We start from the raw sequence: 23,685 nt of genomic DNA, 5'->3' as shown, positions 1-23,685 counted from the left end.
TGGCATGACTCACTTGGGATCTGTGACCCAGCTGTGTCCAAAGTCATTGGGGTTGGTGGTCAGAGAACCGTCGGGTTTCCTGAAGTCATCGTTGGAGTTTCCGTTGTAGTCTCCACACAGTCCACACAGCTTGTCCTTATAGCTAAATACAGAGGAGCAAATAGACCGATGAGTCAAGCATTTTTTCTAGAATATTAATGACAACATTATAAAATAAAAATATTACAATGTGAGAACTATCTACTTAGTTTTTATTGTACGTTGTGTTTATATGGTTATTTTAATGGTATATCATGTCGGGGTCACCAAAACTGTAGGAGAGAAACCAAGCTGCATAGACCCCATTTTTGGTCTCTCTCTCTGTATGTGTGTGTGTATGTTGTCTTCAGTGTGTGTATGAAGCAGTTTTGACTCACTCCTTGATGACCTTGATGTCCATATAGTGGTTTCCGTCATATCGTACGGTCACACCAAAGTCCATGGCTACAGTGTAGTGTTTACCAGACTTCAAAACAGACACGCCTGTAGCTGGGGTCAGTGGGATGTTCACATTGATACCATCCAACTAGGAGGAGAAGAGGACACAGACGTGTTAGTGAGGGGCACTTCATTTTTTATGTTTTTTAGCTTCCTCTTTATAAGCTGTTCTGTGTTTTGTATGAATTTTATGCATTTAATGCTGCTCAGGAATTTCCCTTCGGTGGCAAAAAATATTTATTGAATACAATGACAAACTGTTCTTGACAGTGTATGTTACTTTATATTGAATGAGTACATGCAGGGTTCTGCATTTTATCACTATTTCTTTCTATTGTTACGTTATTAAACATTTTCAAACGTCTTCCTCATCTCTTTTTCTCTCTACCCCAACCCTATCCCTCCATCAGTCCCTCTCTCTCTCACCTGCACGGTGCCTCCCTTCAAGATGGAGATCTTCACCCCACGCACGTACACATGCACAGCCTTCAGGTAGGAGATGGTTGGTTTGTTGAAGCGGTTCTCGTTGTCAGCATGCACCTCGTAGTGAGGCACTGACGTGTGGTTACAGGGCTCTGACATCAGGTAGCTGCAGTTCCCCATGAAGTTGTACTTCTTCTTGTCGAAGGTGGTGTAGTGAGGGTCACCAGACGCGATACAGGTAGAGGTGTCTGGGGGGAACAGTGATTATAAAGTTGGGAGTGAGATTAGTAATTGGCTGGTGGAAATAATACTGACTCATTGTTCACATAGTTGGGTTATTATTTTCACCAAATGATGCCTGACAAAATGTAAATAGTGTTTTCCAAGCTGAACATAATACATGTATACTGTATATAAGGCTGTCTGTTTGCATAGCTAGGAATCAAACTCTAGGAACGATCCACTTTACTGTAGGTTGGATGTTCCTGTGGGTTTCACGATGGAACTCCTTACCAATATAATTGATTTGATAAGACTTTCATCTTTATATAAGTGATGATAAATGAGCTAATACAAGTTATGATAACTGAGCTAATACAAGTTATGATAACTGAGCTAATTGAAGTTATGATAACTGAGCTAATACAAGTTATGATAACTGAGCTAATACAAGTTATGATAACTGAGCTAATACAAGTTATGATAACTTGGGCGGCAGGTAGCCTAGTGGTTAGATCGTTGGGACAGTAACCGAAAGGTTGCTCAACTGAATCCCCGAGCTGACAAGGTAAAAGTCTGTCGTTCTGTCCGTGAACAAGGCAGTTAACCCGCCGTCATTGCAAATAAGAAATTGTTCTTAAAAACCTCTTAATTGTTGGACCCTCTTTTTCAATTTTTGCCTAAAATGACATACCCACATCTAACTCCCTGTAGCTCAGGCACTGATACAAGGATATGCATATTCTTGGTACCATTTGAAAGGAAACACTTTGAAGTTTGTGGAAATGTGAAAGGAATGTAGAAGGATATAACACATTAGATCAGGTAAAAGATAATACAAAGAAAAACCCACCGGTTTTTTGTATTTTTTTGTACCATCATGTTTGAAATGCAAGAGAAAGGCCATAATGTATTATTCCAGCCCAGCTTCATTTTATATTTTGGCCACTAGGTGGCAGCAGTGTATGTGCAAAGTTCCAGACTGATCCAATGAATCATTGCATTTCTGTTCAAAATGTTGTATCAAGACTGCCCAAATGTGTCATGTATTGTCATGTTGTGTCTTGTTCCTGTCCTTTCTCTTCACTCCGTCTCCCTCTGCTGGTCCTATTAGGTTACCTGTTCTTCCCCTCTTTCCCCCAGCTGTTCCTTGTCTTCTCTAAACTACCTCGTTCACCCCTTTTCCCACCTGTTCCCTTTTTCCCTCTGATTAGGTCTCTATATCTCTCTCTGTTCCTGTTCCTGTCTTTGTCGGATTCTCGTTTGTGTTACTCATGCCTGAACCAGACTATCGTCGTGTTTGCTGCAACCTTGTCCTGTCCTGTCGGAATCTGCCTGTTCAGCTAACCTTGTCCTGTCCTGTCGGAATCTGCCTGTCCATCTGAGCCTACGTGTGTTTCGTCATTAAAGAAACTCTGTTTTGTTAATTCGCTTTTGGGTCCTCATTCACGCACCTGACAGAAGAATCCGACCAAGAATGTACCCAGCGACTTCGGATCCTCTCCACTCAGCCGTCGAGATCCAGGGAGCGATGCTAGGCAGACACGAGCAGGAATTGTCTGCTGCTCGACATGCCGTTGAGACCCTGGCCACCCAAGTCTCCAACCTCACAGAACAGGTTCACCATCTCCGCCTCGATCCACCGGCCACTTCCAGGGCTTTCGAATCTCCGGAGCCCAGAATCAATAACCCGCCGTGTTACTCTGGGGAGCCCACTGAATGCCGCTCGTTCCTCACCCAGTGTGATATTGTGTTTTCTCTCCAGCCCAACACTTACTCCAGGAGCACTGCTCGTATCGCCTACGTCATATCTCTCCTTACTGGACGGGCTCGTGAGTGGGGCACGGCAATCTGGGAGGCAAGGGCTGAGTGTACTAACCAGTATCAGGACTTTAAGGAGGAGATGATACGGGTTTTTGATCGATCTGTTTTTGGGGAGGAGGCTTCCAGGGTCCTGTCTTCCCTATGTCAAGGTAATCGATCCATAACAGACTACTCTATTGAGTTTCGCACTCTTGCTGCCTCCAGTGGCTGGAACGAGCCGGCTTTGCTCGCTCGTTTTCTGGAGGGTCTCCGCGCAGAGGTAAAGGATGAGATTCTCTCCCGGGAGGTTCCTTCCAGCGTGGATTCCTTGATTGAACTCGCTATTCGCATTGAGCGACGGGTTGATCTTCGTCACCGAGCTCGTGGAAAGGAGCTCGCGTTCTCCGTTGCCCCCCTCTCCGCATCACTACCATCTTCCTCTGCCGGCTCGGGTGCTGAGCCTATGCAGCTGGGAGGTATCCGCATCTCGACTAAAGAGAGGGAACGGAGAATCACCAACCGCCTCTGTCTCTATTGCGGTTCCGCTGGTCATTTTGCCACTTCATGTCCAGTAAAAGCCAGAGCTCATCAGTAAGCGGAGGGCTACTGGTGAGCGCTACTACTCCTGTCTCTCCTTCAAGATCCTGCACTACCTTGTCGGTCCATCTACGCTGGACCGGTTCGTCAGCTTCCTGCAGTGCCTTGATAGACTCTGGGGCGGAGGGCTGTTTTATGGACGAGACCTGGGCTCGGGAACATGACATTCCTCTCAGACAGTTAAGGGAGCCCACGGCCTTGTTCGCCTTGGATGGTAGTCCTCTCCCCAGGATTCAGCGTGAGACGCTACCTTTAACCCTCACTGTCTCTGGTAATCATAGCGAAACCATTTCTTTTTTAATTTTTCGTTCACCTTTTACACCTGTTGTTTTGGGCCATCCCTGGCTAGTTTGTCATAATCCTTCTATTAATTGGTCTAGTAATTCTATCCTCTCCTGGAACGTCTCTTGTCATGTGAAATGTTTAATGTCTGCTGTCCCTCCTGTTTCCTCTGTCTCTTCTTCACAGGAGGAGCCTGGTGATTTGACAGGGGTGCCGGAGGAATATCACGATCTGCGCACGGTGTTCAGTCGGTCCAGGGCCACCTCTCTTCCTCCACACCGGTCGTATGATTGTAGTATTGATCTCCTTCCGGGAACCACTCCCCCCCGGGGTAGACTATACTCTCTGTCGGCTCCCGAACGTAAGGCTCTCGAAGATTATTTGTCTGTAGCTCTTGCCGCCGGTACCATAGTCCCCTCCTCCTCTCCCGCCGGAGCGGGGTTTTTTTTTGTTAAGAAGAAGGACGGGTCCCTGCGCCCCTGCATAGATTATCGAGGGCTGAATGACATAACAGTGAAGAATCGTTATCCGCTTCCTCTTATGTCTTCAGCCTTCGAGATCCTGCAGGGAGCCAGGTTTTTCACTAAGTTGGACCTTCGTAACGCTTACCATCTCGTGCGCATCAGGGAGGGGGACGAGTGGAAGACGGCGTTTAACACTCCGTTAGGGCACTTTGAATACCGGGTTCTTCCTTTCGGCCTCGCTAACGCTCCAGCTGTCTTTCAGGCATTAGTCAATGATGTCCTGAGAGACATGCTGAACATCTTTGTTTTCGTTTACCTTGACGATATCCTGATTTTTTCACCGTCACTCCAGATTCATGTACAGCACGTTCGACGTGTCCTCCAGCGCCTTTTAGAGAATTGTCTTTTTGTGAAGGCTGAGAAGTGCACTTTTCATGCCTCCTCCGTCACATTTCTCGGTTCTGTTATTTCCGCTGAAGGCATTAAGATGGATCCCGCTAAGGTCCAAGCTGTCATTGATTGGCCCGTCCCTAAGTCACGCGTCGAGCTGCAGCGCTTTCTCGGCTTCGCAAACTTCTATCGTCGTTTCATCCGTAATTTCGGTCAGGTGGCAGCTCCTCTCACAGCCCTTACTTCTGTCAAGACGTGCTTTAAGTGGTCCGTTTCCGCCCAGGGAGCTTTTGATCTCCTCAAGAATCGTTTTACATCCGCACCTATCCTTGTTACACCTGACGTCTCTAGACAGTTCGTTGTCGAGGTTGACGCGTCAGAGGTGGGCGTGGGAGCCATTCTTTCTCAGCGCTCCCTCTCTGACGACAAGGTCCATCCTTGCGCGTATTTTTCTCATCGCCTGTCGCCATCGGAACGTAACTATGATGTGGGAAACCGCGAACTGCTCGCCATCCGCTTAGCCCTAGGCGAATGGCGACAGTGGTTGGAGGGGGCGACCGTTCCTTTTGTCGTTTGGACTGACCATAGGAACCTTGAGTACATCCGTTCTGCCAAACGACTTAATGCGCGTCAGGCGCGCTGGGCGCTGTTTTTCGCTCGTTTCGAGTTCGTGATTTCTTATCGTCCGGGCTCTAAGAACACCAAGCCTGATGCTTTATCTCGTCTCTTCAGTTCTTCAGTAGCCTCCACTGACCCTGAGGGGATTCTCCCTGAGGGGCGTGTTGTCGGGTTGACTGTCTGGGGAATTGAGAGGCAGGTAAAGCAAGCACTCACTCACACTCCGTCGCCGCGCGCTTGTCCTAGGAACCTTCTTTTCGTTCCCGTTCCTACTCGTCTGGCCGTTCTTCAGTGGGCTCACTCTGCCAAGTTAGCCGGCCACCCTGGCGTTCGGGGTACGCTTGCTTCCATTCGCCAGCGTTTTTGGTGGCCCACCCGGGAGCATGACACGCGTCGTTTTGTGGCTGCTTGTTCGGTCTGCGCGCAGACTAAGTCCGGTAACTCCCCTCCTGCCGGCCGTCTCAGGCCGCTTCCCATTCCCTCTCGACCGTGGTCTCACATCGCCTTAGATTTTGTCACCGGACTGCCTTCGTCAGCGGGGAAGACTGTTATTCTTACGGTTGTCGATAGGTTCTCTAAGGCGGCTCATTTTATTCCCCTTGCTAAGCTTCCTTCTGCTAAAGAGACGGCACAAATCATCATCGAGAATGTTTTCAGAATTCATGGCCTTCCGTCAGACGTCGTTTCAGATAGAGGTCCGCAATTCACGTCTCAATTTTGGAGGGAGTTTTGCCGTTTGATTGGGGCTTCCGTCAGTCTCTCTTCCGGCTTTCACCCCCAGTCTAACGGTCAAGCAGAACGGGCCAATCAGACTATTGGTCGCATCTTACGCAGTCTTTCTTTTCGCAACCCTGCGTCTTGGTCAGAACAGCTCCCCTGGGCAGAATACGCCCACAACTCGCTTCCTTCGTCTGCGACCGGGCTATCTCCTTTTCAGAGTAGCCTCGGGTACCAGCCTCCGCTGTTCTCATCTCAGTTCGCCGAGTCCAGCGTCCCCTCCGCTCAGGCTTTTGTCCAACGTTGCGAGCGCACCTGGAAGAGGGTCAGGTCTGCACTTTGCCGTTATAGGGCGCAGACTGTGAGAGCTGCTAATAAGCGTAGAACTAAGAGTCCTAGATATTGTCGCGGTCAGAGAGTTTGGCTCTCCACTCAGAACCTTCCCCTTAAGACAGCTTCTCGCAAGTTGACCCCGCGGTTCATTGGTCCGTTCCGTATTTCTCGGATCATTAATCCTGTCGCAGTGCGACTTCTTCTTCCGCGATATCTTCGTCGCGTCCACCCGGTCTTCCATGTCTCCTGTGTTAAGCCCGTTCTTCGCGCCCCCGCTCGTCTTCCCCCCCCCCCCCCCCATCCTTGTCGAGGGCGCACCTATCTACAGGGTCCGGAAGATTTTGGACATGCGTCCTCGGGGCCGTGGTCATCAGTACCTAGTGGATTGGGAGGGGTACGGTCCTGAAGAGAGGAGTTGGGTTCCCTCTCGGGACGTGCTGGACCGTTCGCTGATCGATGATTTCCTCCGTTGCCGCCAGGTTTCCTCCTCGAGTGCGCCAGGAGGCGCTCGGTGAGTGGGGGGGTACTGTCATGTATTGTCATGTTGTGTCTTGTTCCTGTCCTTTCTCTTCACTCCGTCTCCCTCTGCTGGTCCTATTAGGTTACCTGTTCTTCCCCTCTTTCCCCCAGCTGTTCCTTGTCTTCTCTAAACTACCTCGTTCACCCCTTTTCCCACCTGTTCCCTTTTTCCCTCTGATTAGGTCTCTATATCTCTCTCTGTTCCTGTTCCTGTCTTTGTCGGATTCTCGTTTGTGTTACTCATGCCTGAACCAGACTATCGTCGTGTTTGCTGCAACCTTGTCCTGTCCTGTCGGAATCTGCCTGTTCAGCTAACCTTGTCCTGTCCTGTCGGAATCTGCCTGTCCATCTGAGCCTACGTGTGTTTCGTCATTAAAGAAACTCTGTTTTGTTAATTCGCTTTTGGGTCCTCATTCACGCACCTGACAAAATGTGCCTAATTTGTTGATGAAAAACTTTTCATGTTCAAAACTGTGCACTCTACTCAAACAATAGCATGGTATTCTTTCACTGTAATAGCTACTGTCAATTGGACACTGCAGTTAGATTAACAAGAATTTAAGCTTTCTGCCAATGTCAGATATGTCTATGTCCTGGGAAATGTTCTTGTTACTTACAAACCTCATGCTAATCGCATTAGCCTACTTTAACTCAACCCACCAATCCTGAAGAAGTTTTAACTGACTTGCCAAGTTAAATAAAGGTAAAATAAGAACTCAGCTAATTCAAGTTCTTATAACTTAGCTATTACAAGTTATGATAACTGAACTATTACAAGTTATGATAACTTTGCCTAACAATGTATTATAACTCAGCTAACAGTACCTTTAGGATAGCAGGCTCCGTTGCGACACTCCTCTGTGGGAGAGCAGGAGTTGTCCACACAGTCCAAGATGTAGTTTCCAGCACAACGACACAGCTTGGAGCAGCCGTCACCAAAGATGATCTCTCCTGGCTAAAAGGACAGAGACAGGTAGAGAGGAATTATTAACATGTTGTTTTGACAACACTTTAATTTATTTTGAAATGTATTTGTGCATTCTGTAAACGTATGCGTGTGTTTCTTGTGTTGCTGGTCATTTTTAAAGTATATTTGTGATGTGCTGAGAGGAGCACTGTCAATATCCATGTAAGTGGACATTCTGGACAGTAAAAGTACTGTATCGTATAATATTGTATCATATTGTGTATCACATCGAATGGTATGGTATATCATCATACACAATATACACAATATTGTATATCACATTATATTGTGTCATAATCAATCACACAGTACATTCTTAACCACAGACTAACAATCCCAGATGGTCTCGTACCTCATAGTAGTCACCTCCCTCCAGACAGCCACATGTTTCTATGGGGACACAGCGTCTGCCTTTGAACACAAAGCCTGGCTTACAGAAACACGCGCTGATACAGGAGCCAGTGCAGTTGGTGGAGGGTTCCTTACAGCTGGGGATGCAGGCAGGGCCACACTCTATATACTCAGCATTGGGAGGGCACGTCACTATTGGGGGAGAGAGGGAGAGGAGGATGGGGGGAGGCAAAGAAGAGAGGGTAAGGGGGTGAGGCGGAAGGGAGACAAGGGGTTAATATCAGGAATTATTGGGTTACCGATTAATTGATTTGTGCAAATACAGAAAGCGGTTTCTGATTCTGATCGTAAGAATGAGAACAGTCTGTTAATATCACCTGGTGGTTTTGTGGTAGTAGGTTTGGGAGTAGTTGGTTTAGGTGTAGTTGGTATGGGAGTAGTTGGTTTGACTGTAGTTGAGGCTGAGGGACAGAGGGAGACAGCATGAGACATAAGAGAGAAAGACATTATAGCCAAGTCTCAGATCTGTTTGTGCTGTCTGGTCAACTAATATATGGTCACAGCCTGGTCACCTACCCTACCATCCAAGACGTCAGACGTCAAAACACCATTCTGAGTGTGTGTGGGTGTTTGTACGGACTGTTTATGTCAGGGGACTTACTTGTAGGGTAGCAGTCCAGCTCTCCTCCCTGGACCTTACACTCGTGCATTGGAGGGCAATCAGAGGGATTGCAGGTGACGAAGGGAGCGTTACAATAACATTTCAGCTTACAGTCCTCCAGGTACCACTCCTCACCAGGCTGGAGGGAGGGAGGGAGGGAAGGAGGAGAGATGGAGGGAGAGACAATAGTTCATCAGTGGTTGGTTGCAGGTTGGTTACATACACGTCACACACACAAAGTCCATCACCCGACACACAACACACTCACCTCGTAGTACTGTCCGTTGGTGCCTTTGCAGCCACAGGAGTTCTCTTTGACACACTTCCCGGCGCTGAGGACGTAACCAGGGTCACACACACAGCCCTCTGAACAGGGAGCATCACACCCTGTGGAGGGTCTGGAGGCACAGGTGGGCTGGCAAGGGGCGGCACAGGGCACGTACTGACTGTTGGGGGGGCATGTCAGAGCTGGAGAGAAGGAGGGAAGAGGAGACATTAGGAGATAGGTCTACTTTAAAACATGACTGTCTCTTAATAATGACGTTGTTGGTTATACGGAACAGTACTGTTAGAGTGTATTGTTTGGTCTTTGATGTGCTAATAACAGCAGGGTCTTTGGTGAGTGAATGAATAATTATTATTATATTAATCACTGCAATTTCCATCTTCATCATCAATATCCGTCTCTTCCTTGTTATTATTATGTATAACATGTATCTGTAGCAGGGTTGGTGTCCATTCCATTTCAATTCCAGTCAATTCAGGAAGTACTTTAAAATACCAATTCCAATTCTCTTTAATGCTTTTCAGTGAGGGAAAACTTGGAATGAGAATTTGGTTTACTTTCTGAAATGACTGGAATGAAATGGAATTGACCCCAACACTGATCTGTACTCACGGCAGAAGGTGCTGTTCCTCCAGGTTCCGATGGTGACTCCTCGGTCCTGACAGTCGTTGACGTACGACTCGATGGACTCACACAGGATGGGTTGAGCACCATCCAGCTCGCACAGGTCAAACAGACAGTCCTTGAAGAAACTCTGAAATAGACACACATAAACATATGCGTGTCTTCGACTTGCACACAAAGCTTGGAGGTTTGGTTACTTCAGTGACAAAGTTGTTTGAATTGAATTAAGCATATTTAAAAATCTCTGCACTAAAAATGTCTATATATTTAAAAATGTTTTTCTTGGGTGTGAGATTTCACACATTCAACAAACTTTTGTTGAATCTTAAAGACAAAATATGATATGACCCTATATACCGTACATTACAGTAATATCTCACATTAGGTAAGACACTATATACCACACATTACGGTAGTTACTCACATTGGGGTTGACCTTGGGGTGACAGACAGCGAACGGTCCGTTCTTGTCCAGTAGCATGCCGCAGTAGCCAGAGCTCTCATACCTGTCCAGTTCATCATCAGTACAGCCTGGGATGGTGGTGTTGGGCTTCTTGTTGCAACTAGAGTCAGAGACAGGGTGAATCAGTCATGTGTGTGTGTTGGTGTGTGTGAGTGAGTGCCTTTGTGTGTGTGCCTGTGTATGTGTTATGTGTGTGTGTGTAATGTGTGTGTGTGTGTGTGTGTGTGTGTGTGTGTGTGTGTGTGTGTGTGTGTGTGTGTGTGTGTAACTGGTGGCATGACTCACTTGGGATCTGTGACCCAGCTGTGTCCAAAGTCATTGGGGTTGGTGGTCAGAGAACCGTCGGGTTTCCTGAAGTCATCGTTGGAGTTTCCGTTGTAGTCTCCACACAGTCCACACAGCTTGTCCTTATAGCTAAATACAGAGGAGCAAATAGACCGATGAGTCAAGCATTTTTTCTAGAATATTAATGACAACATTATAAAATAAAAATATTACAATGTGAGAACTATCTACTTAGTTTTTATTGTATGTTGTGTTTATATGGTTATTTTAATGGTATATCATGTCGGTGTCACCAAAACTGTAGGAGGGAAACCAAGCTGCATAGACCCCATTTTTGGTCTCTCTCTCTGTATGTGTGTGTGTGTGTGTTCTCTTCAGTGTGTGTATGAAGCAGTTTTGACTCACTCCTTGATGACCTTGATGTCCATATAGTGGTTTCCGTCATATCGTACGGTCACACCAAAGTCCATGGCTACAGTGTAGTGTTTACCAGACTTCAAAACAGACACGCCTGTAGCTGGGGTCAGTGGGATGTTCACATTGATACCATCCAACTAGGAGGAGAAGAGGACACAGACGTGTTAGTGAGGGGCACTTCATTTTTTATGTTTTTTAGCTTCCTCTTTATAAGCTGTTCTGTGTTTTGTATGAATTTTATGCATTTAATGCTGCTCAGGAATTTCCCTTCGGTGGCAAAAAATATTTATTGAATACAATGACAAACTGTTCTTGACAGTGTATGTTACTTTATATTGAATGAGTACATGCAGGGTTCTGCATTTTATCACTATTTATTTCTATTGTTACGTTATTAAACATTTTCAAACGTCTTCCTCATCTCTTTTTCTCTCTACCCCAACCCTATCCCTCCATCAGTCCCTCTCTCTCTCACCTGCACGGTGCCTCCCTTCAAGATGGAGATCTTCACCCCACGCACGTACACATGCACAGCCTTCAGGTAGGAGATGGTTGGTTTGTTGAAGCGGTTCTCGTTGTCAGCATGCACCTCGTAGTGAGGCACTGACGTGTGGTTACAGGGCTCTGACATCAGGTAGCTGCAGTTCCCCATGAAGTTGTACTTCTTCTTGTCGAAGGTGGTGTAGTGAGGGTCACCAGACGCGATACAGGTAGAGGTGTCTGGGGGGAATAGTGATTATAAAGTTGGGAGTGAGATTAGTAATTGGCTGGTGGAAATACTGACTCATTGTTCACATAGTTGGGTTATTATTTTCACCAAATGATGCCTGACAAAATGTAAATAGTGTTTTCCAAGCTGAACATAATACATGTATACTGTATATAAGGCTGTCTGTTTGCATAGCTAGGAATCAAACTCTAGGAACGATCCACTTTACTGTAGGTTGGATGTTCCTGTGGGTTTCACGATGGAACTCCTTACCAATATAATTGATTTGATAAGACTTTCATCTTTATATAAGTGATGATAAATGAGCTAATACAAGTTATGATAACTGAGCTAATACAAGTTATGATAACTGAGCTAATTGAAGTTATGATAACTGAGCTAATACAAGTTATGATAACTGAGCTAATACAAGTTATGATAACTGAGCTAATACAAGTTATGATAACTTGGGCGGCAGGTAGCCTAGTGGTTAGATCGTTGGGACAGTAACCGAAAGGTTGCTCAACTGAATCCCCGAGCTGACAAGGTAAAAGTCTGTCGTTCTGTCCGTGAACAAGGCAGTTAACCCGCCGTCATTGCAAATAAGAAATTGTTCTTAAAAACCTCTTAATTGTTGGACCCTCTTTTTAAATTTTTGCCTAAATTGACATACCCACATCTAACTCCCTGTAGCTCAGGCACTGATACAAGGATATGCATATTCTTGGTACCATTTGAAAGGAAACACTTTGAAGTTTGTGGAAATGTGAAAGGAATGTAGAAGGATATAACACATTAGATCAGGTAAAAGATAATACAAAGAAAAACCCACCGGTTTTTTGTATTTTTTTGTACCATCATGTTTGAAATGCAAGAGAAAGGCCATAATGTATTATTCCAGCCCAGCTTCATTTTATATTTTGGCCACTAGGTGGCAGCAGTGTATGTGCAAAGTTCCAGACTGATCCAATGAATCATTGCATTTCTGTTCAAAATGTTGTATCAAGACTGCCCAAATGTGCCTAATTTGTTGATGAAAAACTTTTCATGTTCAAAACTGTGCACTCTACTCAAACAATAGCATGGTATTCTTTCACTGTAATAGCTACTGTCAATTGGACACTGCAGTTAGATTAACAAGAATTTAAGCTTTCTGCCAATGTCAGATATGTCTATGTCCTGGGAAATGTTCTTGTTACTTACAAACCTCATGCTAATCGCATTAGCCTACTTTAACTCAACCCACCAATCCTGAAGAAGTTTTAACTGACTTGCCAAGTTAAATAAAGGTAAAATAAGAACTCAGCTAATTTAAGTTCTTATAACTTAGCTATTACAAGTTATGATAACAGAACTATTACAAGTTATGATAACTTTGCCTAACAATGTATTATAACTCAGCTAACAGTACCTTTAGGATAGCAGGCTCCGTTGCGACACTCCTCTGTGGGAGAGCAGGAGTTGTCCACACAGTCCAAGATGTAGTTTCCAGCACAACGACACAGCTTGGAGCAGCCGTCACCAAAGATGATCTCTCCTGGCTAAAAGGACAGAGACAGGTAGAGAGGAATTATTAACATGTTGTTTTGACAACACTTTAATTTATTTTGAAATGTATTTGTGCATTCTGTAAACGTATGCGTGTGTTTCTTGTGTTGCTGGTCATTTTTAAAGTATATTTGTGATGTGCTGAGAGGAGCACTGTCAATATCCATGTAAGTGGACATTCTGGACAGTAAAAGTACTGTATCGTATAATATTGTATCATATTGTGTATCACATCGAATGGTATGGTATATCATACACAATATACACAATATTGTATATCACATTATATTGTGTCATAATCAATCACACAGTACATTCTTAACCACAGACTAACAATCCCAGATGGTCTCGTACCTCATAGTAGTCACCTCCCTCCAGACAGCCACATGTTTCTATGGGGACACAGCGTCTGCCTTTGAACACAAAGCCTGGCTTACAGAAACACGCGCTGATACAGGAGCCAGTGCAGTTGGTGGAGGGTTCCTTACAGCTGGGGATGCAGGCAGGGCCACACTCTATATACTCAGCATTGGGAGGGCACGTCACTATTGGGGGAGAGAGGGAGAGGAGGATGGGGGGAGGCAAAGAAGAGAGGGTAAGGGGGTGAGGCGGAAGGGAGACAAGGGGTTAATATCAGGAATTATTGGGTTACCGATTAATTGATTTGTGCAAATACAGAAAGCGGTTTCTGATTCTGATCGTAAGAATGAGAACAGTCTGTTAATATCACCTGGTGGTTTTGTGGTAGTAGGTTTGGGAGTAGTTGGTTTAGGTGTAGTTGGTATGGGAGTAGTTGGTTTGACTGTAGTTGAGGCTGAGGGACAGAGGGAGACAGCATGAGACATAAGAGAGAAAGACATTATAGCCAAGTCTCAGATCTGTTTGTGCTGTCTGGTCAACTAATATATGGTCACAGCCTGGTCACCTACCCTACCATCCAAGACGTCAGACGTCAAAACACCATTCTGAGTGTGTGTGGGTGTTTGTACGGACTGTTTATGTCAGGGGACTTACTTGTAGGGTAGCAGTCCAGCTCTCCTCCCTGGACCTTACACTCGTGCATTGGAGGGCAATCAGAGGGATTGCAGGTGACGAAGGGAGCGTTACAATAACATTTCAGCTTACAGTCCTCCAGGTACCACTCCTCACCAGGCTGGAGGGAGGGAGGGAGGGAAGGAGGAGAGATGGAGGGAGAGACAATAGTTCATCAGTGGTTGGTTGCAGGTTGGTTACATACACGTCACACACACAAAGTCCATCACCCGACACACAACACACTCACCTCGTAGTACTGTCCGTTGGTGCCTTTGCAGCCACAGGAGTTCTCTTTGACACACTTCCCGGCGCTGAGGACGTAACCAGGGTCACACACACAGCCCTCTGAACAGGGAGCATCACACCCTGTGGAGGGTCTGGAGGCACAGCTGGGCTGGCAAGGGGCGGCACAGGGCACGTACTGACTGTTGGGGGGGCATGTCAGAGCTGGAGAGAAGGAGGGAAGAGGAGACATTAGGAGATAGGTCTACTTTAAAACATGACTGTCTCTTAATAATGACGTTGTTGGTTATACGGAACAGTACTGTTAGAGTGTATTGTTTGGTCTTTGATGTGCTAATAACAGCATGGTCTTCGGTGAGTGAATGAATAATTATTATTATATTAATCACTGCAATTTCCATCTTCATCATCAATATCCGTCTCTTCCTTGTTATTATTATGTATAACATGTATCTGTAGCAGGGTTGGTGTCCATTCCATTTCAATTCCAGTCAATTCAGGAAGTACTTTAAAATACAAATTCCAATTCTCTTTAATGCTTTTCAGTGAGGGAAAACTTGGAATGAGAATTTGGTTTACTTTCTGAAATGACTGGAATGAAATGGAATTGACCCCAACACTGATCTGTACTCACGGCAGAAGGTGCTGTTCCTCCAGGTTCCGATGGTGACTCCTCGGTCCTGACAGTCGTTGACGTACGACTCGATGGACTCACACAGGATGGGTTGAGCACCATCCAGCTCGCACAGGTCAAACAGACAGTCCTTGAAGAAACTCTGAAATAGACACACATAAACATATGCGTGTCTTCGACTTGCACACAAAGCTTGGAGGTTTGGTTACTTCAGTGACAAAGTTGTTTGAATTGAATTAAGCATATTTAAAAATCTCTGCACTAAAAATGTCTATATATTTAAAAATGTTTTTCTTGGGTGTGAGATTTCACACATTCAACAAACTTTTGTTGAATCTTAAAGACAAAATATGATATGACCCTATATACCGTACATTACAGTAATATCTCACATTAGGTAAGACACTATATACCACACATTACGGTAGTTACTCACATTGGGGTTGACCTTGGGGTGACAGACAGCGAACGGTCCGTTCTTGTCCAGTAGCATGCCGCAGTAGCCAGAGCTCTCATACCTGTCCAGTTCATCATCAGTACAGCCTGGGATGGTGGTGTTGGGCTTCTTGTTGCAACTAGAGTCAGAGACAGGGTGAATCAGTCATGTGTGTGTGTTGGTGTGTGTGAGTGAGTGCCTTTGTGTGTGTGCCTGTGTATGTGTTATGTGTGTGTGTGTAATGTGTGTGTGTGTGTGTGTGTGTGTGTGTGTGTGTGTGTGTGTGTGTAACTGGTGGCATGACTCACTTGGGATCTGTGACCCAGCTGTGTCCAAAGTCATTGGGGTTGGTGGTCAGAGAACCGTCGGGTTTCCTGAAGTCATCGTTGGAGTTTCCGTTGTAGTCTCCACACAGTCCACACAGCTTGTCCTTATAGCTAAATACAGAGGAGCAAATAGACCGATGAGTCAAGCATTTTTTCTAGAATATTAATGACAACATTATAAAATAAAAATATTACAATGTGAGAACTATCTACTTAGTTTTTATTGTACGTTGTGTTTATATGGTTATTTTAATGGTATATCATGTCGGGGTCACCAAAACTGTAGGAGAGAAACCAAGCTGCATAGACCCCATTTTTGGTCTCTCTCTCTGTATGTGTGTGTGTATGTTGTCTTCAGTGTGTGTATGAAGCAGTTTTGACTCACTCCTTGATGACCTTGATGTCCATATAGTGGTTTCCGTCATATCGTACGGTCACACCAAAGTCCATGGCTACAGTGTAGTGTTTACCAGACTTCAAAACAGACACGCCTGTAGCTGGGGTCAGTGGGATGTTCACATTGATACCATCCAACTAGGAGGAGAAGAGGACACAGACGTGTTAGTGAGAGGCACTTCATTTTTTATGTTTTTTAGCTTCCTCTTTATAAGCTGTTCTGTGTTTTGTATGAATTTGATGCATTTAATGCTGCTCAGGAATTTCCCTTCGGTGGCAAAAAATATTTATTGAATACAATGACAAACTGTTCTTGACAGTGTATGTTACTTTATATTGAATGAGTACATGCAGGGTTCTGCATTTTATCACTATTTCTTTCTATTGTTACGTTATTAAACATTTTCAAACGTCTTCCTCATCTCTTTTTCTCTCTACCCCAACCCTATCCCTCCATCAGTCCCTCTCTCTCTCACCTGCACGGTGCCTCCCTTCAAGATGGAGATCTTCACCCCACGCACGTACACATGCACAGCCTTCAGGTAGGAGATGGTTGGTTTGTTGAAGCGGTTCTCGTTGTCAGCATGCACCTCGTAGTGAGGCACTGACGTGTGGTTACAGGGCTCTGACATCAGGTAGCTGCAGTTCCCCATGAAGTTGTACTTCTTCTTGTCGAAGGTGGTGTAGTGAGGGTCACCAGACGCGATACAGGTAGAGGTGTCTGGGGGGAATAGTGATTATAAAGTTGGGAGTGAGATTAGTAATTGGCTGGTGGAAATAATACTGACTCATTGTTCACATAGTTGGGTTATTATTTTCACCAAATGATGCCTGACAAAATGTAAATAGTGTTTTCCAAGCTGAACATAATACATGTATACTGTATATAAGGCTGTCTGTTTGCATAGCTAGGAATCAAACTCTAGGAACGATCCACTTTACTGTAGGTTGGATGTTCCTGTGGGTTTCACGATGGGAACTCCTTACCAATATAATTGATTTGATAAGACTTTCATCTTTATATAAGTGATGATAAATGAGCTAATACAAGTTATGATAACTGAGCTAATACAAGTTATGATAACTGAGCTAATTGAAGTTATGATAACTGAGCTAATACAAGTTATGATAACTGAGCTAATACAAGTTATGATAACTGAGCTAATACAAGTTATGATAACTTGGGCGGCAGGTAGCCTAGTGGTTAGATCGTTGGGACAGTAACCGAAAGGTTGCTCAACTGAATCCCCGAGCTGACAAGGTAAAAGTCTGTCGTTCTGTCCGTGAACAAGGCAGTTAACCCGCCGTCATTGCAAATAAGAAATTGTTCTTAAAAACCTCTTAATTGTTGGACCCTCTTTTTCAATTTTTGCCTAAAATGACATACCCACATCTAACTCCCTGTAGCTCAGGCACTGATACAAGGATATGCATATTCTTGGTACCATTTGAAAGGAAACACTTTGAAGTTTGTGGAAATGTGAAAGGAATGTAGAAGGATATAACACATTAGATCAGGTAAAAGATAATACAAAGAAAAACCCACCGGTTTTTTGTATTTTTTTGTACCATCATGTTTGAAATGCAAGAGAAAGGCCATAATGTATTATTCCAGCCCAGCTTCATTTTATATTTTGGCCACTAGGTGGCAGCAGTGTATGTGCAAAGTTCCAGACTGATCCAATGAATCATTGCATTTCTGTTCAAAATGTTGTATCAAGACTGCCCAAATGTGCCTAATTTGTTGATGAAAAACTTTTCATGTTCAAAACTGTGCACTCTACTCAAACAATAGCATGGTATTCTTTCACTGTAATAGCTACTGTCAATTGGACACTGCAGTTAGATTAACAAGAATTTAAGCTTTCTGCCAATGTCAGATATGTCTATGTCCTGGGAAATGTTCTCGTTACTTACAAACCTCATGCTAATCGCATTAGCCTACTTTAACTCAACCCACCAATCCTGAAGAAGTTTTAACTGACTTGCCAAGTTAAATAAAGGTAAAATAAGAACTCAGCTAATTCAAGTTCTTATAACTTAGCTATTACAAGTTATGATAACTGAACTATTACAAGTTATGATAACTTTGCCTAACAATGTATTATAACTCAGCTAACAGTACCTTTAGGATAGCAGGCTCCGTTGCGACACTCCTCTGTGGGAGAGCAGGAGTTGTCCACACAGTCCAAGATGTAGTTTCCAGCACAACGACACAGCTTGGAGCAGCCGTCACCAAAGATGATCTCTCCTGGCTAAAAGGACAGAGACAGGTAGAGAGGAATTATTAACATGTTGTTTTGACAACACTTTAATTTATTTTGAAATGTATTTGTGCATTCTGTAAACGTATGCCTGTGTTCCTTGTGTTGCTGGTCATTTTTAAAGTATATTTGTGATGTGCTGAGAGGAGCACTGTCAATATCCATGTAAGTGGACATTCTGGACAGTAAAAGTACTGTATCGTATAATATTGTATCATATTGTGTATCACATCGAATGGTATGGTATATCATCATACACAATATACACAATATTGTATATCACATTATATTGTGTCATAATCAATCACACAGTACATTCTTAACCACAGACTAACAATCCCAGATGGTCTCGTACCTCATAGTAGTCACCTCCCTCCAGACAGCCACATGTTTCTATGGGGACACAGCGTCTGCCTTTGAACACAAAGCCTGGCTTACAGAAACACGCGCTGATACAGGAGCCAGTGCAGTTGGTGGAGGGTTCCTTACAGCTGGGGATGCAGGCAGGGCCACACTCTATATACTCAGCATTGGGAGGGCACGTCACTATTGGAGGAGAGAGGGAGAGGAGGATGGGGGGAGGCAAAGAAGAGAGGGTAAGGGGGTGAGGCGGAAGGGAGACAAGGGGTTAATATCAGGAATTATTGGGTTACCGATTAATTGATTTGTGCAAATACAGAAAGCGGTTTCTGATTCTGATCGTAAGAATGAGAACAGTCTGTTAATATCACCTGGTGGTTTTGTGGTAGTAGGTTTGGGAGTAGTTGGTTTAGGTGTAGTTGGTATGGGAGTAGTTGGTTTGACTGTAGTTGGGGCTGAGGGACAGAGGGAGACAGCATGAGACATAAGAGAGAAAGACATTATAGCCAAGTCTCAGATCTGTTTGTGCTGTCTGGTCAACTCATATGGTCACAGCCTGGTCACCTACCCTACCATCCAAGACGTCAGACGTCAAAACACCATTCTGAGTGTGTGTGGGTGTTTGTACGGACTGTTTATGTCAGGGGACTTACTTGTAGGGTAGCAGTCCAGCTCTCCTCCCTGGACCTTACACTCGTGCATTGGAGGGCAATCAGAGGGATTGCAGGTGACGAAGGGAGCGTTACAATAACATTTCAGCTTACAGTCCTCCAGGTACCACTCCTCACCAGGCTGGAGGGAGGGAGGGAAGGAGGAGAGATGGATGGAGAGACAATAGTTCATCAGTGGTTGGTTGTAGGTTGGTTACATACACGTCACACACACAAAGTCCATCACCCGACACACAACACACTCACCTCGTAGTACTGTCCGTTGGTGCCTTTGCAGCCACAGGAGTTCTCTTTGACACACTTCCCGGCGCTGAGGACGTAACCAGGGTCACACACACAGCCCTCTGAACAGGGAGCATCACACCCTGTGGAGGGTCTGGAGGCACAGCTGGGCTGGCAAGGGGCGGCACAGGGCACGTACTGACTGTTGGGGGGGCATGTCAGAGCTGGAGAGAAGGAGGGAAGAGGAGACATTAGGAGATAGGTCTACTTTAAAACATGACTGTCTCTTAATAATGACGTTGATGGTTATACACAGTAAGTACTGTTAGAGTGTATTGTTTGGTCTTTGATGTGCTAATAACAGCAGGGTCTTTGGTGAGTGAATGAATAATTATTATTATATTAATCACTGCAATTTCCATCTTCATCATCAATATCCTTGTTATTATTATGTATAACATGTATCTGTAGCAGGGTTGGTGTCCATTCCATTTCAATTCCAGTCAATTCAGGAAGTACTTTAAAATACAAATTCCAATTCTCTTTAATGCTTTTCAGTGAGGGAAAACTTGGAATGAGAATTTGGTTTCCTTTCTGAAATGACTGGAATGAAATGGAATTGACCCCAACACTGATCTGTACTCACGGCAGAAGGTGCTGTTCCTCCAGGTTCCGATGGTGACTCCTCGGTCCTGACAGTCGTTGACGTACGACTCGATGGACTCACACAGGATGGGTTGAGCACCATCCAGCTCGCACAGGTCAAACAGACAGTCCTTGAAGAAACTCTGAAATAGACACACATAAACATATGCGTGTCTTCGACTTGCACACAAAGCTTGGAGGTTTGGTTACTTCAGTGACAAAGTTGTTTGAATTGAATTAAGCATATTTAAAAATCTCTGCACTAAAAATGTCTATATATTTAAAAATGTTTTTCTTGGGTGTGAGATTTCACACATTCAACAAACTTTTGTTGAATCTTAAAGACAAAATATGATATGACCCTATATACCGTACATTACAGTAATATCTCACATTAGGTAAGACACTATATACCACACATTACGGTAGTTACTCACATTGGGGTTGACCTTGGGGTGACAGACAGCGAACGGTCCGTTCTTGTCCAGTAGCATGCCGCAGTAGCCAGAGCTCTCATACCTGTCCAGTTCATCATCAGTACAGCCTGGGATGGTGGTGTTGGGCTTCTTGTTGCAACTAGAGTCAGAGACAGGGTGAATCAGTCATGTGTGTGTGTTGGTGTGTGTGAGTGAGTGCCTTTGTGTGTGTGCCTGTGTATGTGTTATGTGTGTGTGTGTAATGTGTGTGTGTGTGTGTGTGTGTGTGTGTGTGTGTGTGTGTGTGTGTGTGTGTGTGTGTGTGTGTGTGTGTGTGTGTGTGTGTGTGTGTGTGTGTAACTGGTGGCATGACTCACTTGGGATCTGTGACCCAGCTGTGTCCAAAGTCATTGGGGTTGGTGGTCAGAGAACCGTCGGGTTTCCTGAAGTCATCGTTGGAGTTTCCGTTGTAGTCTCCACACAGTCCACACAGCTTGTCCTTATAGCTAAATACAGAGGAGCAAATAGACCGATGAGTCAAGCATTTTTTCTAGAATATTAATGACAACATTATAAAATAAAAATATTACAATGTGAGAACTATCTACTTAGTTTTTATTGTACGTTGTGTTTATATGGTTATTTTAATGGTATATCATGTCGGGGTCACCAAAACTGTAGGAGAGAAACCAAGCTGCATAGACCCCATTTTTGGTCTCTCTCTCTGTATGTGTGTGTGTATGTTGTCTTCAGTGTGTGTATGAAGCAGTTTTGACTCACTCCTTGATGACCTTGATGTCCATATAGTGGTTTCCGTCATATCGTACGGTCACACCAAAGTCCATGGCTACAGTGTAGTGTTTACCAGACTTCAAAACAGACACGCCTGTAGCTGGGGTCAGTGGGATGTTCACATTGATACCATCCAACTAGGAGGAGAAGAGGACACAGACGTGTTAGTGAGGGGCACTTCATTTTTTATGTTTTTTAGCTTCCTCTTTATAAGCTGTTCTGTGTTTTGTATGAATTTTATGCATTTAATGCTGCTCAGGAATTTCCCTTCGGTGGCAAAAAATATTTATTGAATACAATGACAAACTGTTCTTGACAGTGTATGTTACTTTATATTGAATGAGTACATGCAGGGTTCTGCATTTTATCACTATTTCTTTCTATTGTTACGTTATTAAACATTTTCAAACGTCTTCCTCATCTCTTTTTCTCTCTACCCCAACCCTATCCCTCCATCAATCCCTCTCTCTCTCACCTGCACGGTGCCTCCCTTCAAGATGGAGATCTTCACCCCACGCACGTACACATGCACAGCCTTCAGGTAGGAGATGGTTGGTTTGTTGAAGCGGTTCTCGTTGTCAGCATGCACCTCGTAGTGAGGCACTGACGTGTGGTTACAGGGCTCTGACATCAGGTAGCTGCAGTTCCCCATGAAGTTGTACTTCTTCTTGTCGAAGGTGGTGTAGTGAGGGTCACCAGACGCGATACAGGTAGAGGTGTCTGGGGGGAACAGTGATTATAAAGTTGGGAGTGAGATTAGTAATTGGCTGGTGGAAATAATACTGACTCATTGTTCACATAGTTGGGTTATTATTTTCACCAAATGATGCCTGACAAAATGTAAATAGTGTTTTCCAAGCTGAACATAATACATGTATACTGTATATAAGGCTGTCTGTTTGCATAGCTAGGAATCAAACTCTAGGAACGATCCACTTTACTGTAGGTTGGATGTTCCTGTGGGTTTCACGATGGAACTCCTTACCAATATAATTGATTTGATAAGACTTTCATCTTTATATAAGTGATGATAAATGAGCTAATACAAGTTATGATAACTGAGCTAATACAAGTTATGATAACTGAGCTAATTGAAGTTATGATAACTGAGCTAATACAAGTTATGATAACTGAGCTAATACAAGTTATGATAACTGAGCTAATACAAGTTATGATAACTTGGGCGGCAGGTAGCCTAGTGGTTAGATCGTTGGGACAGTAACCGAAAGGTTGCTCAACTGAATCCCCGAGCTGACAAGGTAAAAGTCTGTCGTTCTGTCCGTGAACAAGGCAGTTAACCCGCCGTCATTGCAAATAAGAAATTGTTCTTAAAAACCTCTTAATTGTTGGACCCTCTTTTTCAATTTTTGCCTAAAATGACATACCCACATCTAACTCCCTGTAGCTCAGGCACTGATACAAGGATATGCATATTCTTGGTACCATTTGAAAGGAAACACTTTGGAGTTTGTGGAAATGTGAAAGGAATGTAGAAGGATATAACACATTAGATCAGGTAAAAGATAATACAAAGAAAAACCCACCGTTTTTTTGTATTTTTTTGTACCATCATGTTTGAAATGCAAGAGAAAGGCCATAATGTATTATTCCAGCCCAGCTTCATTTTATATTTTGGCCACTAGGTGGCAGCAGTGTATGTGCAAAGTTCCAGACTGATCCAATGAATCATTGCATTTCTGTTCAAAATGTTGTATCAAGACTGCCCAAATGTGCCTAATTTGTTGATGAAAAACTTTTCATGTTCAAAACTGTGCACTCTACTCAAACAATAGCATGGTATTATTTCACTGTAATAGCTACTGTCAATTGGACACTGCAGTTAGATTAACAAGAATTTAAGCTTTCTGCCAATGTCAGATATGTCTATGTCCTGGGAAATGTTCTTGTTACTTACAAACCTCATGCTAATCGCATTAGCCTACTTTAACTCAACCCACCAATCCTGAAGAAGTTTTAACTGACTTGCCAAGTTAAATAAAGGTAAAATAAGAACTCAGCTAATTCAAGTTCTTATAACTTAGCTATTACAAGTTATGATAACTGAACTATTACAAGTTATGATAACTTTGCC

General features: G+C 44.1%; 1 protein-coding gene across 1 annotated transcript in view; it reads right to left on the bottom strand.

Moving 5' to 3' along the window:
- LOC110531469 (IgGFc-binding protein) overlaps positions 1-23,685 on the bottom strand; it is a 95,687-nt gene that overhangs the window by 56,592 nt on the left and 15,410 nt on the right. Inside the window, exons 23-55 of the mRNA XM_090183534.1 lie at positions 22,069-22,313; positions 21,582-21,730; positions 21,179-21,307; positions 20,823-20,961; positions 20,387-20,528; positions 19,765-19,964; positions 19,501-19,639; positions 19,219-19,302; positions 18,843-19,033; positions 18,349-18,478; positions 16,700-16,944; positions 16,213-16,361; positions 15,810-15,938; positions 15,502-15,640; positions 15,066-15,207; positions 14,436-14,635; positions 14,168-14,306; positions 13,884-13,967; positions 13,508-13,698; positions 13,017-13,146; positions 11,372-11,616; positions 10,885-11,033; positions 10,480-10,608; positions 10,156-10,294; positions 9,720-9,861; positions 9,090-9,289; positions 8,822-8,960; positions 8,538-8,621; positions 8,162-8,352; positions 7,668-7,797; positions 904-1,148; positions 417-565; positions 14-142 (exon numbers count right to left, since the gene is read on the bottom strand). Of these exons, the coding sequence (XP_090039660.1) occupies positions 14-142; positions 417-565; positions 904-1,148; positions 7,668-7,797; positions 8,162-8,352; positions 8,538-8,621; positions 8,822-8,960; positions 9,090-9,289; positions 9,720-9,861; positions 10,156-10,294; positions 10,480-10,608; positions 10,885-11,033; positions 11,372-11,616; positions 13,017-13,146; positions 13,508-13,698; positions 13,884-13,967; positions 14,168-14,306; positions 14,436-14,635; positions 15,066-15,207; positions 15,502-15,640; positions 15,810-15,938; positions 16,213-16,361; positions 16,700-16,944; positions 18,349-18,478; positions 18,843-19,033; positions 19,219-19,302; positions 19,501-19,639; positions 19,765-19,964; positions 20,387-20,528; positions 20,823-20,961; positions 21,179-21,307; positions 21,582-21,730; positions 22,069-22,313 (5,167 nt within the window). The remainder of the gene's footprint in view (positions 1-13; positions 143-416; positions 566-903; positions 1,149-7,667; positions 7,798-8,161; positions 8,353-8,537; positions 8,622-8,821; positions 8,961-9,089; positions 9,290-9,719; positions 9,862-10,155; positions 10,295-10,479; positions 10,609-10,884; positions 11,034-11,371; positions 11,617-13,016; positions 13,147-13,507; positions 13,699-13,883; positions 13,968-14,167; positions 14,307-14,435; positions 14,636-15,065; positions 15,208-15,501; positions 15,641-15,809; positions 15,939-16,212; positions 16,362-16,699; positions 16,945-18,348; positions 18,479-18,842; positions 19,034-19,218; positions 19,303-19,500; positions 19,640-19,764; positions 19,965-20,386; positions 20,529-20,822; positions 20,962-21,178; positions 21,308-21,581; positions 21,731-22,068; positions 22,314-23,685) is intronic.

The sequence above is a fragment of the Oncorhynchus mykiss genome, chromosome 9 (genome assembly GCF_057628025.1).
Source record: "Oncorhynchus mykiss isolate SJ-2025 chromosome 9, ASM5762802v1, whole genome shotgun sequence".
Classification (NCBI taxonomy): Eukaryota; Metazoa; Chordata; class Actinopteri; order Salmoniformes; family Salmonidae; genus Oncorhynchus; species Oncorhynchus mykiss.
The sequence above is the reverse complement of the archived record's forward strand: the minus strand, read 5'-3'. Positions and strand labels throughout refer to the sequence as shown.